General features: G+C 34.6%; 1 protein-coding gene across 1 annotated transcript; it reads right to left on the reverse strand.

Moving 5' to 3' along the window:
- On the reverse strand, positions 1-14,032 carry LOC142335162 (cdc42 homolog). Its single transcript, XM_075383528.1, has 7 exons — positions 13,350-14,032; positions 9,577-9,648; positions 9,421-9,491; positions 6,906-6,952; positions 6,186-6,248; positions 3,565-3,789; positions 1-306 (listed from the first exon to the last, which is right to left on the reverse strand). The coding sequence occupies exons 1-7, from the start codon at positions 13,388-13,390 to the stop codon at positions 67-69; spliced, it is 759 nt and encodes a 252-aa protein (XP_075239643.1). The 5' UTR covers positions 13,391-14,032; the 3' UTR covers positions 1-66.
- Positions 14,033-16,226: the final 2,194 nt, after the last annotated feature.

Below are 16,226 nucleotides of genomic sequence, written 5' to 3' on the forward strand. Positions count from 1 at the left end.
ATTGGGAAGGGGTGGGAAATGGGGGGGGGGGGGGGAGGTTGGAATGAGAGATGTGCAGTTTATCTACTATAGAATATTGCATCTTGAGGAACTGTCTACTGAAGTTGAGCTGACGACGATGCTCACTGGTCTCTGGCTTCTTCTGGAAGTCTCTCCCTGGGAAGATCTCCTCTTGTGCAGTCCTCTGTGTTTGTTCTGTAGACATATTTTGAGAGCACACTCGAACACAGTCGACAGATTCTGTTGAGTTAAGGCTGAACACTCTATGTACATGTCTGCTTTGATCTTCTTTGCTAACTTGATACCCTGAACAAATATCAATTTTTCAATCTTTCAATTTAATAGATAGAAACTTGAAAATACCTTTTGGCTCTTTTAGACAATACTTTTAGTCAGTACATTTTGGCTCGTGTCTTTGTTTTGTTTTGTTTTTGTGTCTTTTTTAGACTCATGGTCATATTCGGACTTCGTTTACTGGGTTGATCGCTATACGCTGCAAAAGGTAAGATACAAATTTTTACTCTACAAAGGCTTTACTTTTTTACTTTTCTGAATTAAAATCATTGTATAGTTATAAGTTATTCGTTCAATCAAGATCTAATGTGTGCATATATTTTTCAGGAAATGAACTAGTATTTCCAAAACTTTGTACTGTATTTGATACTGGAAGAAAACAGGGAACGTTGTACCTCAAAAAATGAGTGGAATTGAGTGGAATTGCACATCGAAATCAATATTGATATTGTTACTACTAAACTGCAGGGCTATAATGTGAAAAACTCAAAAATATAAACAGACTATACAACACTTTCTGTCACATCCGTAGTATGAGACAAAAACATTAATTTTGTTATTATTGATAGCAATGAAGCACGATATACCAAACATTTGTCTTAGAAGGCATAATCAGTCGAGTAATGTGAATGTCATTAACTCCTACGCTGATCTACAATAAGTCCGCAACAAAAAGTGCGAACATATTGCAATCGATGGTATTTTTCTCTCGGAGAACGTGAACTATATATATTTTTTTATCACGACACAAATTTTTGCGTTAATCAGCCTGTGTGAAAAAAACGAATGCACGTTTTTCCACTGTTAAAGAATTGTGTGGTCTTATTTGAGGTGCAATTAGACATCGCCATTAACTCGCACACAAGGAGTCAAAATGTCGATTTTGATTGTCATTTTCATCAGAGAGAAAAGTGAAGTAAGTTCCTCGAATTGATTTTAAGCACAGGTTTGTAATCGCCGTTAAGAACTTATCGGCGAGAAGTTAAAAACCGATTTGCTAGTTGAAACTGGGTCTTTTCAAAAACAACCACTCCACTGTGTCAGATTTTATAGCATTTATCGGGTATTAACTATTTATTTTGTCCGTAATTTATGCAGACGTTGCTATTGCAAGAGTTGATTCAAAAGGTATAAATAATTTTTGTCCATAAAAATCTGAAGCCCAGTTTACATTTCTCGTCAAAAATGTACACTATGGTGCCAAAAAGCTAAATATATCAAGAGAATTTTGAAAAAGCGGCACAAATGTCAAATAATACATTATGTTGAGTTCAAATCAGTTCTCTAGTAACGGGAAGTTCCAATTTTACTTTTTCTAATATATAGTAGACAGCTTGTGAAGTTTTCAGAGAATTTTCAGAGAATTTTATCTCCGTCAAGTTTTCGACAATTTTTTTCTTCTAAGTTTTCTTAAAGATCTCTCGGTTTTCGTAATTCTTGCTTCACAATTGCCTATAAATTTTCAATTGGATTCAGATTGGGAATATTTCCGACCAATCCAGTACCTCCAGCTTCTCCTCTTTGAAGAATTTGGTGACAATCTTTGCTTTATGCACAGAAGCATCTCTTGTTGAAAAATAAGGTTTTGCAAAGGCAATTGTTTCGTAATTTTTTCAAAATGAACTAGGCCCTTTAGCTTGTTTGATCATCTAACAAACAGTGTCCCCTCATCTGATGTATTGTACCTCACGAGATAATTGATTGCTCGTGCAAACTCAAAAGGTTGCCAAGAAATCTCGTTCTATTTCTCAGAACAACTCGAACAATTCCTTCGAATCAAGCGTTTGGCGAAAAAGTAAAGATTAAAGTGCACAAATTGTGTTGTACGTAGCTTTTTGGTACCATGGTGATTTCTATTTTGTTGCATATTTTTGTAAGTATTTTGATCATGCAAAAATCCCGCAGTGGCAATAATGATTTAATGCTTTCTTTCGAGTTTTCCTAACCGTTAGCAAATATCAAATGATACAATGTCGTTCAAACTTTTGCAAACTTCAATTCGTACTTTGAACATTCCACAAATGGACGGACGTTACAGGAATTTATTGAATTTCATTTAACAGCAACGATCAATTATAAAACACAGCTTATATAAGTTCCGATCACCAATTGGCAAACAAGATCTAAGATATTTGGTGTTAGAAGAACCCATCAAACAAACTAACGATTGTCCGGACAAATAATAGACGACGAGAGTAATAACTATAACCATCAACATGCAATATTAGACTTTAGAAAGGCCTGTTATGTGCCAGAAAGCTACTGGTTGATAATTGCCTGCAGATATATTCCATTGAGCGACAAAATGACAAAATAAGAAACAGGTAGCTTGCTTAGACGAGGCTGCTGTGGCCTAAAGCTATTCCGCTGTGCTTACCTAGAAAACACGATTGATTTGATTAAATAAAATAATGAAGAATCTTTGAATCTGATGATGATCTGGGACAAAGTGTAAGAATCTCTTCCCTCGTCAAAAAATGAAGTGCATGACCTCCCTGTTACTTGAAGACAAATTAAAATAGTAAACTTAATTCACGCTCATTATGTTTAAGAAATATTAGAAAAATGGAGAAGATTTTTCCGTTCATTAAAGAAGAAAGTGCATTATCAGGGGAGGTCTTAGGCACCCTCATAGCCTAATAAGGTACGTTTGCTGCATGGATTTGCCTAATATGGTACCATTTGTGATTCATAATTATATAATAGTAATAACCCGGACTTGAGTATTATACTTTTCATGTAGTAAATTTTACTCATAAAGTCAAGACTAGGCAATGTATATTGTAACATGAACAGAGTAATGGCCATACAGAAAAAAAACAGAATGTCTGTAGACTGATTCAGCGCTGATTTGCTATACCGCCAACCTCCGGGAAAGAAAATGCATAAAACATCAAGTACTGAACAGGTTATTGCAATTTCTATATATATGAAGCTATAGATATACAATAGCGCGCGGCTAAATCATTTATGAAAAAAGCCAACTCTATCAGCAAATTCTCGTAACAACTATTCACAAGCGCTTAAACCAAAAGATATTATGACAAAAATAGGAAAAAAATAGGACAGAATATTATTATGGACAAAAAATATATCCTCCCAGGATATTATGCGCGACCCAAACCAGCCCTGATCAGATCGACTTGGGTCGCGCACGGGGCTAAACCGCGACCGCTCCTCGGAGTCTGGCAGCTCAATGTACGGTCTGGACAGTCTGATCAGGACCTCATTCAGAGTCTGCACTATCAATAGATATCTCTAAAAACGTACCATTTTGTGATGAAGAACTGGGTTTGACTGTTTGCGTTTTGAACTGCTGTTATTACTGCTGGTTGCTGCTGACAGTGTTAGAGACCTGCTTGCTCTTGCCCTACTTCCGTGGTCTGCAGAGGACAGAAGCAGCTGGTCAAATCTGTAGTGATGTCTGAGGTCACATTTGGTGCCCACTAATATCAAAGGTACTCGAGAATCGTGTTCACGAAGTTCAGGAGCCCACTAAAATAAGGACCTGTTGTTAGGACTCAAACCGTTACCACGAACTGTAGTTATCTATTGCTTTCGTTCAGTATCCACAATTTCTGATTTGATTGCTAAATCGTTGTGGCGATAAACCAAAGTGAGACCTTGGTTTTTTCTAAGAAATGAAAACTTTAAGGTAACATCAGAAGCAGCGAGTTTCTGAAATTGCTTGTCTTGAAACAATCTAACTCATATCAATGCGAGTTTGCAATTAAAATTCGAACCCAAATTTCAGCTCACGAAAATATCAAAACAGCTGCGTTAGAGTGACAATTCTGAAAGCTTCAAGTTTTTTACTGTTTTTTTTCCTTCCAATATATTTGAATTTTCACGAAAACTCGAAGCAAAAATTAAGAAAAATGTGAGCAGCAACACCATTCAAACCTTTTTACAATTTTTTGCTGAACAAATGTTTACCAGAGACGCTCTCGTCGTAGCATTTAGGAAAAAATTGTTTTGGAAAAACTTGAAAAAATTAATGTCATCAATATCTCATTAGAGCACAAGTATAGCATCCTATGAAGTATAAAATGAAAGATGAAGGTGATAAAAAGAGAGAGTGATCACATATACATATCAAAATTTGTTTCTAGGCAGATTAAAGTATGGATCTAATTATCAATGTTGGCTGAACTTATGCTTAATTTAAATGGAATCGCATCTTTTCTTGGAATCATGGTTTCTAAGGACAGTTTAAACATTTCTATTTTGTTTAATTATCTGCATGTTTTCGCTTCTTCTTGTCTCCTAAATGCTCAAACAAAAATTACGAAATGCAAAAATATTTGTTGTTGAGTTCCAGCGTTATTCATTTGAAACATTTAATTTCCATAGCTTAACATCAAAAGTATCCATAATTCAAATGCAATCGTTGATATTTTCTCCTAATTTGTAAAATTATATTTTTTCTATTAGGCTCGCATAGGTCTATTGGCCTGCTTGCCAATTCAAGTTCTCCATTCAGTTCATTGGATGAAATTTTAGGGCCCCTGTTCTTTTTTTTCTTCATTTTTTCATTTTTGTTGTGAGCAAGCGCGAAGAAGTCACAAGCGACATTTTACTAAATACGGACACTATTTAGTTGTTTTGTCTTCGTCATTTGTTACTGCCGTTAGTCTGAGTTTTTGAGTTAATTGCCTGATCCCATTATGATTTACCTCACTAAAAAGTTGACTTCTGTGCTCACAGTTTATATCTAAATTTAGTGAAATTGGAATTAGAAAAATTTTCCATAAACTCCCTCCCTCGTCTTACTATTTTGAGATTCAAGACCAATTTGCAAGTTAGTTTTTATCAGTAAAACAGCGCATGAAAATTTGTGTTTTCTAAATTTGATGGTAAACAATTCAGAGCAAAAGTTTGCAAAACGAACTGCAATCTTTTTGAAGTTGTTTTCACTGCTCACCCCAAAAATGGGAGCTGGAGAACAGGTCATATTATTACACTCTTGAGTGCACTCACTCATAACCCAAGCTGAGCTCCGAAAATCGAGTATGTTCAGATCAAAGAGGGCATCCTGGACACACGAGGGCGTCCTGGACACAAAAGCACGAAAAAGGACATGAATGCACATATGTCTGAACATGAATGCATTTTTTCAGTTTTGTAACAAAAACTAATAACTATTAGGTAACTCATAACACTCCTACACCATAGCACTCACTCAAGTGGCAGCCTTCAAGGCAGAACGCTTAAACTCACTTGAGCTTAAAAATAAATATCAAAATGTCGAATACGAAAAGAATTCAACTCAGACTTTGCGTTATATTTGAAACTTTCTTATTGTGTTAACGAAGGTAGCCGAAGTTAGAGAAATTAAATTCATGCCTTACAGGCCAGAATACATCATATTTATCCAGAAAAATTTTGGGAACGCTTTTTTTAAGTTTACGCTAAATTTTCAAAACGCTAATGACCAGTTAATAATTTTGAGGATGTACATACTAAATGATCTAATTATGCTAGGACCTTGTATGAGAGCTACGTGTTACTGCAGTTTGTCTGATTTTGAACGCATCAAATAATCCGCACATGAACGCTTGAAAGTTTTTACATGAACACATAAAAGTCCGGTGAACGCACAAAAGTCTGAGCATGATCGCACGAAAATCTGATGAACGCACAAAAGTATGGTGCACGAATGAAAGTCTGGACATGTACGTATGAAAGTCTGGACATAAGATCTTTCCGACTGGGAACGGTCTGGACGTACCGGTCTCCGTCCCGCAGCTCAACTTGTGAAGAACTTGAATTTGAAAACCGTTCACTACCTAAGATTTTATAAAATTTAATAACCAACTCTTAAATCACTAATTAAATCACCAATTCTCTATTGGAAAATATATAAAATTATTTGGGAAAGTTTGTCCTACCTTTCGCTTGACGTTCTCGTATGAGTCGAATTTCTCTATGGAGAAGCATACAAGAAATATGTCCTGAAACAAAAAAGTTAATGGGCTTATGCAATTCTATATAGCAACGCTCAAGAAGGATTAATGCAGGCAGTATATAGTTTATACAAAACCTGATTTGATGGATTTGCAACTTTTTCAGTTAATCTTATATGGATATGTAAACTTAAATAAAAGGTTTTTAGATGAAAACTAGAAACAAATTATATTACTATTATATTAACTACTACAAACTAAGAATATACAGATTTTGCTTATCCTGAGCACTCAGAAGCACATTCCTCCCAGTGCAACGTTTTTGTTTTTGGGTCATTCCTGGCAACAGAAACGGGAATATTACTAGTCCCAGTAATTCCCAGTACGCCTGCTACTGTCTGCTGAGAATTACCAGGGAAGCAGCAAAACGTACAAAACATATTTTTCAGACAAAAATTCGACAACTATCCGCTATTTTTGCCGGTAATTCCCGCGATTCCTGGTAATTATAACAATTAAAACATTAACATAAATTTGAACTACATAACTATCCTGGAAGGAATCCGGCTATTTTAGTGTAGTATTTTTTTCCTTTAAATTTGGTTAAAAAAATTTACCAGGAAACGTCGCACTGGGGTGCAGTTTAAAGATCTGTACACTTGATGAGGTATCGCTATTTACTGGTTGTCAAAAGAAAAAACTTACTGTTTGTGGATAAGATAGAGGTCGCAACCGGTCATAGTCTTCTTGACCTGAAACATTAAAAAAACTTAATTACCTCATGTTATTTAAGTAAACTGGTATTACTTTTGGTGTTATTTTTACTAAATATTGTTCAAGAGTTGCTTTTTTACCAATTCTTACCAAGAATTTTTACTCAAGACTTGCTCAAGACATGTCAAGACTTAATTCAAGAAGTGCCGAGTCTAAAAAGTGACATGATCAGAGCTCTGATCCAGTTCTGATCCAAGAAATCCAATTTCGCTGAATCATCACTGATTACATTTTGATGTTCAGTCAGGGCTTGCTGTCTTCAATGTATAGAAATTTTGTTAATGAAGTTACCATAAGAGTGAATTTAAAGATTTCAATGTTTTTTGAGCAGAAATTATGTACGCAAGCTGTTATTTTGTGGACTATTCATCGGAAAAAAAATTTTCTAATCGCTCCTTGATCATTTAAATTTTGTTATGATTGTTAACTCGTTCCTGATTATGCTCTTTTTTGACTCCTATTTTGCACAAGCATTTGAGGTTTAAGCTATTTAGACAGGAGGAGTAATCGAAGGAACTCTACCGTTAGTAATCTAAACAGCGTTCATTTAGATATAGCACTTATATTTACAAACGAGGCCGAGCAAGCGATTAGTTTGAAACGCGATCAAAACTGTACATATCAGATTTTAAACGCGATCATAAACTCTACATATCAGATTTTACTGAGAAAGACTGATAAAGATCAGTTATGGTCAAGTGTAAGACGAACTAAATCTTTCTATTCTTTTGCTGATCAGACGCCACATTCTAGACGAAGTACATGTTGAAGTATGTATTTTCATAGACAAATAAAGGCGTCTAACAAAGCTTAGTTTTACATTCTTGCCAAGCTCTATTTAAGAATTTCGATATTTTGTTGATACTCCTGTATAAAGAATTCGCATAAACTAACACATAGTAATGCATGATACCTGATAGGATCAACAGAAACTCACTATGCTAAAAAAACTCGAAAAAACTGTTCATTTGACCGAAAAAAAGTTGCACCATGAGGCATTAGTGGTCAGTACAGACCCCCATATCGAGCATAATTGACCGTTTTCTCCAAAAAGATTTTACACACTTCAATCTTAATACATTAGTTTTGTGGAAAACACTTATGTTCGCCAAATTAGCTTGAATTGAAATATTTTGAGGAGATTAAACCAGTCTTGTCCACAAATGCGTTTTGATGAATAAACTGACGGATTAGTGTAAGTGTTTTTCAGAGGCAAATATAATTAGATGGCTTAATTTGCGTAAATCAGAATTGATTGCCCTTGATTATAAAATTTAGTCTCAATTATGGGAGAGGGGATATTTGTGCAATTATTCATCGATTAAACATATCAATGAAATAGAAAAAAATTGGAAAAAAGAAAGTAAAATCTACTGACAACATTCTATCAATGTAGGCCATTTTGCATTGTCAGTCTTGCCCACGAAATGGCTCCGAAAGCCGTTTGTGGACAACACTGACGGATTAGTGTAAGTGTAGCTCAAGTTGCCGTGAGTGAAATGCACTGGTCTAAACTAAGGGAGAATTTGACCTATATTCAGGGGTCTGTTTTGACCAGTAATGGGGTCGAGGTTATACTGGAAAATAATTCAAGCCTTGCAGTGAATAGAATTGAAAAAAAACTTTAGTAACCACAAAGCTTGTAAAAGTTTCAGCTGTGAATGCAGTGAAAGCGGATGAATTTTTATAAGAATTCTACCGAATTTAGTTTTAAAGTTTTGTATATAAAATTTGCAGCTCTAAGCCATGTAACTTTTCACCTTGAACGCAATTTTTTCTATATATTATGAATTTGTCGAACAAATCTTATTCTGTCTGAAGCAGCAGGAATAATTGGTGAAAGCAGTAATATCTGGAAGGAGTTCTAATTGGTTAAAAACGACAACATTTTAAATTGAAATTAAAGTTCTTTGAAATTCGTTCAAAGACCCCCACTTCATTTTAGATAAAAAAATAAACCCCCACAGAAATAAACCCCCTCTGTACAATTAAGGAGCTGCGCATTTAGCGCCTTTGGCCTTGCCTCGCGGGCCACGGTCATGCCTCAGCGGCCCGTGGGACTTGATATGAAACTATCACAACCGAACAAATTGTCACGACACCGAAATTCAATTTTCAAATGGGGGTTTACTTCCGAGGAGTTTATTTCCGTGGGGGATATTTTCCGTGGGGGTTTATTTCCTAGACCCTATCTATTCGGCTCTACCATGAATTCCGACAACTAGCTTCAAGCTGTCATTGAGAGCTACTCCATCGCTGCTAGCCTCCTTCTCTAATATTTTGCTACATGCTGCGTAGAAATTAAATCATGTTGCTTCCAGCAGTGTCTTTTTAGACAAATAAGCTTAATATGAACTTCTTTTGGCCTTTAATATGTTCCGACAGCTCGCTCAGTGTTCAGAACTATTCTTCCCTTTTTCCCCACTAGAGTTGATTATTCTCGTACCTGCAGTGTCCCATAACTGTAGACCATAGGGTAAGCCCTGATAGAAAAGTTTGGCAAGATGGTTGTCAAACCTAGAACATTACAAACATTTCAGTCTATCAAATTAATGGAAAACAGTTCAAACCCAATTAATTGTTGATTATAATAGAGGCTTACACTGTTGGGATGTAGTCTTTGGGCACTTTGTTCTCTGTGTAGGAGTAGAGCATGGAAGTTTTTCCCACCATTCTAAACAACAAAATAGTTTTGTGGATTTACACTAAATTGCTGACCAGAATTGCTTCGGATTGTTTAGTGCTAATGTAAATGTAAAAATCAGACAAAACTACATTCCATGAAATTTTAGAATACAATGTCAGCTCTGTAGAAGCTACAACTGTATTTTTTTAGAAAAACTATTACATGGATCTGTGTATTTAATTGGTTAAGAATCTTAGGCCTAATATGGGTTGGATCTTGTCAACTCAATTGCCTCCTGATGCATATGGCTAATTTATGTGTCAGAACGGAAATGAAAGAAACAAATGAACTTAAATGTGACTCTACCAGGTTGTAATTTAAAATTAAAATCTTGTTGTGTTCATTTCTTATCTTTGTTACAAGTATGTTTAACTTGGTTATAATGTTCATTTACATTAAAGCTTTAAAAAAAGCACTATGTGAAGTTTTCAGGTAACAATGAACGCTGTACCCGTGCGGAGACGGGGTGGTTATGCCATCAGATTTTACAAGTTTCATACGGAAGATGATTAACTTGTAGGAGTTAGCAAGCTAAATGTTAAAGTTTTCAGTACTTGCAAGTCGGATTTTTCGGAGTGAAAGATTTTTTTTCGTTCCGGTCGAGTTTTTTCTCCATTGGTTCTTTCTAGAGCGAGGTCTGTTTTTAATGAGAAATGTAGACAGAAAAGAGTTGCGTGACTATAGCATTAACTTTATTCAAACTTTTGATAATCGAAGTTCCGAATTTGTTTATGTTCTTCAGCTAAGTTAACTATATTCACTGCTTCTTGTCAGTATCAGATCAATTTTGTAAACAACAAATAAGAAGGCCTACTTATTTTCCCGTTTAATTTGGTTCTAGCTTTGCTTACCTCTTTCAGCAGCTGCCCATTATTAGCCTATATTGTTGAAATTTATACCACAGTTAGCAGATTTATTTATCATTTTCCCTCATCCACCTGGTGGATTTCTGTTTCATTTTTAAAAATTACATTACTTAATCCATAATTATGTTTCAGTTTAAGCAGAAAGTTTATCTCGATATCTCGTAAAAAATACTTAAAAGTCGAACGTTAATTTTATGAGAAACTGTGAACCGGATGTTTAACATGTAAGGAATTGCAAGCTGCATGTTAAACATATAAGAAGGTTTAAGTTTTTGGCAAAAAAGCTTTTAAGATGTTCTCTCGCACTATAAGATTTACGAATCTTGAAAGATCTCATAGTCTAGCCATCTTACCGGAATCCGAGTACAGAAGATATAACAGGGGCCAATTATAGAGAAAATAATCTGCATGGATCTAAGTATTTACTACTTGGTTATTAAACTCGGGCTTTAAGTGCCTGCAGAGAACTCAGTAACCATAATTGAAACTATCATAAATGTCCGAAAATAGTGAGTCCTATACCTGTTCACATAACGTATACGTGTAGTTTGATATATTCCACACTAACTATTTCTCCTCAGAAAACTTTCACACCCAAAAAATATTTACTCAAGGTATGATGGTTCACATGAGCATTTCAATTGACTTAGACTTCAGAAAACTTTTTTTAAAAAATTAACAACAAACAACCTGAAAGATTTCTCCAAAGTTTTTTTTATACTGTTACATTTTGATTGCAAATTTGTTGTAACTACCAAAAATATTGTCAGATGTTGTATACACTCTTGATTGATTTCAAAAATTTGCAGTTTCTTGAAAAAGAATTACCGCACCAATTTTTGTGGCTTCATCCATTTAAAATTTCTGAGACACAAAAAAGATTTCAAACAATAAGTTATATTGCAAACAATTTCTGTTAAAAGTTAACTTTTCGGCCGTCATGTTTCAAATTTATGCCGCTGAAAATTGAAAATTGTGCTTAATTTCAAAATATACTAAGCAGCCAAATGTGCTGATGAACGAAAAATACTAAGAACAGTTATCAATGCATTTAAATGGTTTTAGACTGAATCAATAAACGATGTTAGCAAAGAAGGTTAATAAATCCGAAGGTTAAAATATCCTAATAGAGCACGTTTAACTTAGAGCAATTGACATTAAACTCGCGCTAATTAAAAGATCTTTGGATGGAAAAAGTAGTTCGTTCTCCTGAATGTGAATACAAAAGAAACACAGTTTATTAATTTAAGTTCCGAGATTTGGCCATTTTAACTCAGCTAGAAAAAACTTCTTTTAGAAAGAGTCAGTAGATTCTTAAAAATTACTCGCAAAGAAAGTATAATGGGTTTTTTGACTGGATTCAAAAGTTGTTGACATTTCGGAAAAAAGATGTTCTGAGATTAGCAACTGTTTGCCCATTGGCTTTTTTCAAAGTACCGATAATGATGAGATTGCGCTTGTGATAAAATAAAGAAGCAACGAAAAAGTTATCCGGATCTTTTCAACAATTGCCCCCACTTTTGCAAAAGGGGAGGCTATGCTTAAAAAGAAATTAAGCGAGCCATTTATTAACCAATCAGAGACGACTAATAACTTTCCACGCATGCACATACTACGTTAAATTAAATAGAAGAAAATACGCCATGGTATGGCAACTAGCCGAACCGGAATACAAAGAGAAAAGAATTTCCGACTGGCGAAGAAAACTTCTGAAGACTTGTACGGTGGGGTAAAAAAATACGAAACTTTCTACAGCGCCCTAAAAGGCCATAATACGTTTTGAGATGAACAATTTCTGAATTCTGAATTAGTAAAATTGGTTAAAAATATAACCTTTATATCATTCAAGCTAATTTTTATTACTTTTAAGCTCTGTGTACAACTTCTTGCACCTCTGAAAAATTACAAAGCTTAGTACGGCGCCCTTTAAGGCCGTATCAAGTTTTTGTAAGATTTCTAAGGTACTTTTTCCTCGCCTTTTGGTACGCCCAAAGTCATAAAACTTCACCTCGAAACAAATGGAAATAACAATTTTTAGTAGGGTGCCGTATAAGGCCGTAACTAGTTTTCGAATTCTCCTAGAGTATTGAGTTTTAGATATAAAATCTGTAAGGATCCTAAACTGACATAACAAAACAAGTATATCCCTTTCAATGTTATAAAAGAACAGAAGGGTGCATTTTCGAATCCAAGGAAACCATTAAAATTGGAAGTAATCGAAGAGACAGGCGTTGAATAGAACAATTACTTGCTAGAAAAACGATACTTTGCTATATCAGTATTCAATTAGTTTTTTTTTCAGTAACTCCGCCACTGCTGGTCCCAAGCCCTGAATGAAAAAGGAAAGGAAAAACCACAAAACTGTTCTGCTGTTCTGGAAAGTGAGTTTCTAACTTAAATAGAGAGTTTTCCGACAGCGTTCAGTCATTTCATATTTAAGGGCACCTTATTAATTTTTGTTTGGACTTAATACGGCCGCCAATTGCACTTGATACGGCCGCAGCACCTTACAAATCTTGGTACGGCCGTAGTATACTTGACAAGACTTTGTGCGCTTTTTTTCAAAGACTTATACGGTGCTGTAGTAAGGCCTTAGTAAGTTTCCCAAGTTTGGTCAACCTGGGAAAGCAGCGAATTTTAAGTCCAGTACTTCTTGACAATTGGAGTTCCGTACAGTTAAAAGAGAATTAAATTCTAGATGTCATCAATTTATGATCAATTCGATATTTTCGATCGAAAAGTTAAGTCTTTCGTATTGAGAAGGTAAACCTCTCTTTTTGTTTGCATTTTTAACTCCAAGTGAGAAAAAATTGACGTCCTTACCCATCTCCGACAACTACGCATTTGAACACATCAGCATACATAGCACAAACACAGTAAGAGAGAACACACCATTAACACATTCAAAGCCAACGTAGGTAAAATTCAGATAATATAATAGGAAGATAAAACTGCGCAAAAAATAACCCAACAAAAAATAAAATGGGCAAACAATATTTTAACCCAAATATGATGAGACAAAGATAGTACCAGGAAATTTCAGACAAACATAAGACACACCAAGTCAGAATTTTGGGGTCAATTTATGAAAAGTAAACTAAATTGGAACTACTTCATGTTGTTATAAACAGTTTTATGTTATAATAACCAATTATAGAACTTTTTACAATATGGACGAACTCTATGGTCAAACTCTTAATGACCTCGAACCTCCCTGTTCGGGAAAGCGAGTCAATCAATCAATGTCAAAGTATCAGATGACAATAAAACATCAAAAAGAATCCGATTTCGAAACAACAGCAAACAATATTATTTTGTTGTTGACAAGAAGTAGTCAAACAAGGCCGTTTTATTAATCCGAAAAGCAGAATTGTAATAAACAATAGTAAATAAAGTGTTTTGTAAAAATTTTAATAAAGCATCTAAATTTACCAACAAATTTAACTAAACTTAGTTTAACAAAAGCAACTAAAGATAACTATAACAAAGTTGACGAGAATGTGACGTTAGAAATTTAGAGAAAGTTTGCAAATGATAGAATTGATTTGAATATTATGCACAGGTTGTGCACTGCAGTACCTATGAGCGCATCTAATGAACTAAAACTTACCTCGAGTTAGATTTAATTAGAAACAGGCTTTCGGGTACCAACTAAATTAGCAGAAAATCATTTAGCGTCTCATTTAGCCGAACTAAATTTCAAAGGTTAGCTTTATTATGGCACGGTACGTGAACGCAGATATATATTCACGTGGGTTCTACTTTTTTCTTCCCATTAATGAAAGAATATTGTTCGCAATCGATTATTGACAGTGTTTGAGCGAAAAGTTTTGCCCAAAAAACTCAAGGAAAAAAAGCATTTGACATCAAACGAATTGTATTTGGCATTTGCTGAAATGAATAATACCGTCACGAGCATACAAATTATTTAATTGCATCTAGTTATTTAAAAACACTCCATTTTTGAGTCTTCATTTTTATTGATTTCTTTCGGATTTAAAGGGAAATTTTTGTTATGGCAATGTTTAAGAAGACAAATTAGAAAAAAAGTAAACAAACTTGTCTGTCATTTCAATATTTCCGCTTTGTTTTTTCACTAATTCTAATAAAAAAGTGACGTACTTGATTAAAACGGTGAGTTCTTTTTTGTTATTTGATTTGGTAAGCTTTTCCTTCGAATTACTAAGTTTTAGTACACTTTACACTGAGACAGGCCCTTAAGTCCACTGAGTGGTTGAGTGAGAAGCAAAAAAGAAAAAGTGAAGTGATGAATGAAAACTGCAATGAAATGAGCTGAATGACAGAAATTGCTAATTATGATTTTGTAATAGATCAGGAAATGCAAGGTTAAATTCAAAACAAGCTGATTGATTTTTTACTTATGTTTTTCTGAAACTACAATCTGCAGAATGAGGAACGGTCAAAGTTCACTGGTCATTTTTATATTCATGAAACAATATTTTCTTTTCTTCTTTTGACAAAATTGAAAGGGTGAGCAGGAAACCTTAATGACAGCTGGATCACATTTTGTTCCCGCCCGCGTCGAGGTGAAAATGATAAAAATCGTTAAAGAAGAAATACAGTGTATGCGGTAAAACATGTAAAAATCGCAATTTTTAGCGTTGAATGCAGGGAATGCGATCAATAAAAAGAATTTACCGCTAAAGATCGCAAATCCTACAAAAATTCACCACTTAATTTACCTTTATGAAACTATGAAAAACTTGAAAGCGTTGAAAGCGTTAATAAATTATCACCGCTTTCACAGCAAATTTCACTGAAAGGCGCACATAGCTGCACTACTGATGGCGAAAGTCATTTTCCTTAAAAATACTTTCTATTTAAGATTTCTGTTTACTGCTCTCAACATGTCATTTTTAATAAACAGTTTTTGAAGTAACCAGCAGACAGAAAGAAGGCTTTTGTCATTTACATAATAATCGTTCCGACCCACATTAGTGTCGGAGTAAGAATATTATCAAATCATCGGTTATTTGTGCAGTCGTTTTCGGCAGATCGATATATTCATCTTAGAGGGTTGTGAGTGGTATCATTAGAAAGTCCATTCAGCGCAGAAAAAAACGAAATTCAAAAAATTCACTTTTGAATTTCGTTTTTTCATTATTGTTATTGATGTCTGAATTTTTCAAACGTTTGACTGATTTTCGTTGTTTCTGTTTACTTTTTCGGTTTTTTGCATTTTTTTTGCCAATTTTGCTTTAAAAAAGTATAATTTCAAACTGTAAACGATTGTGAGTTTAGTTTTACCTCTAAAATTGGAGGCCTGTTACTGAAATTCTTCTCATTGGTGAAAGCGGTAAGAAAAAGTTTTCAACTGTAAAGTTGTCAATTTCACTGCTTTTTGTTGGTAGCGGTGAATTTTTTTCATCGCTCAATCCGCTGACCGCTAAAAACTTCGAATCTTACAAAGTTTCAACGCTTATGTTTTCCATAAAATTTATTGAATCTGATTCAAATTATCAGGAAATATGGAAGAAGTAATATGACAGATGGCGCAGTGGAATAATAGGTTCGAACCCATCAACTGAAGTTACCCTTTTGTAAGAGCTCCGGAGAATGCAATGAACGAACAATTTAGCCGATAAAACCCGCAAATCTTAAAAAGAATCATCGCTAGAGGACGCGGGCGTTTTGCGGTGAAAAATTGTTTCACAGCTGATCACCTCAATTCTTACCTTA

This window comes from Convolutriloba macropyga, chromosome 2 (assembly GCF_964194025.1).
Source record: "Convolutriloba macropyga chromosome 2, txConMacr16.3, whole genome shotgun sequence".
Classification (NCBI taxonomy): Eukaryota; Metazoa; Xenacoelomorpha; order Acoela; family Convolutidae; genus Convolutriloba; species Convolutriloba macropyga.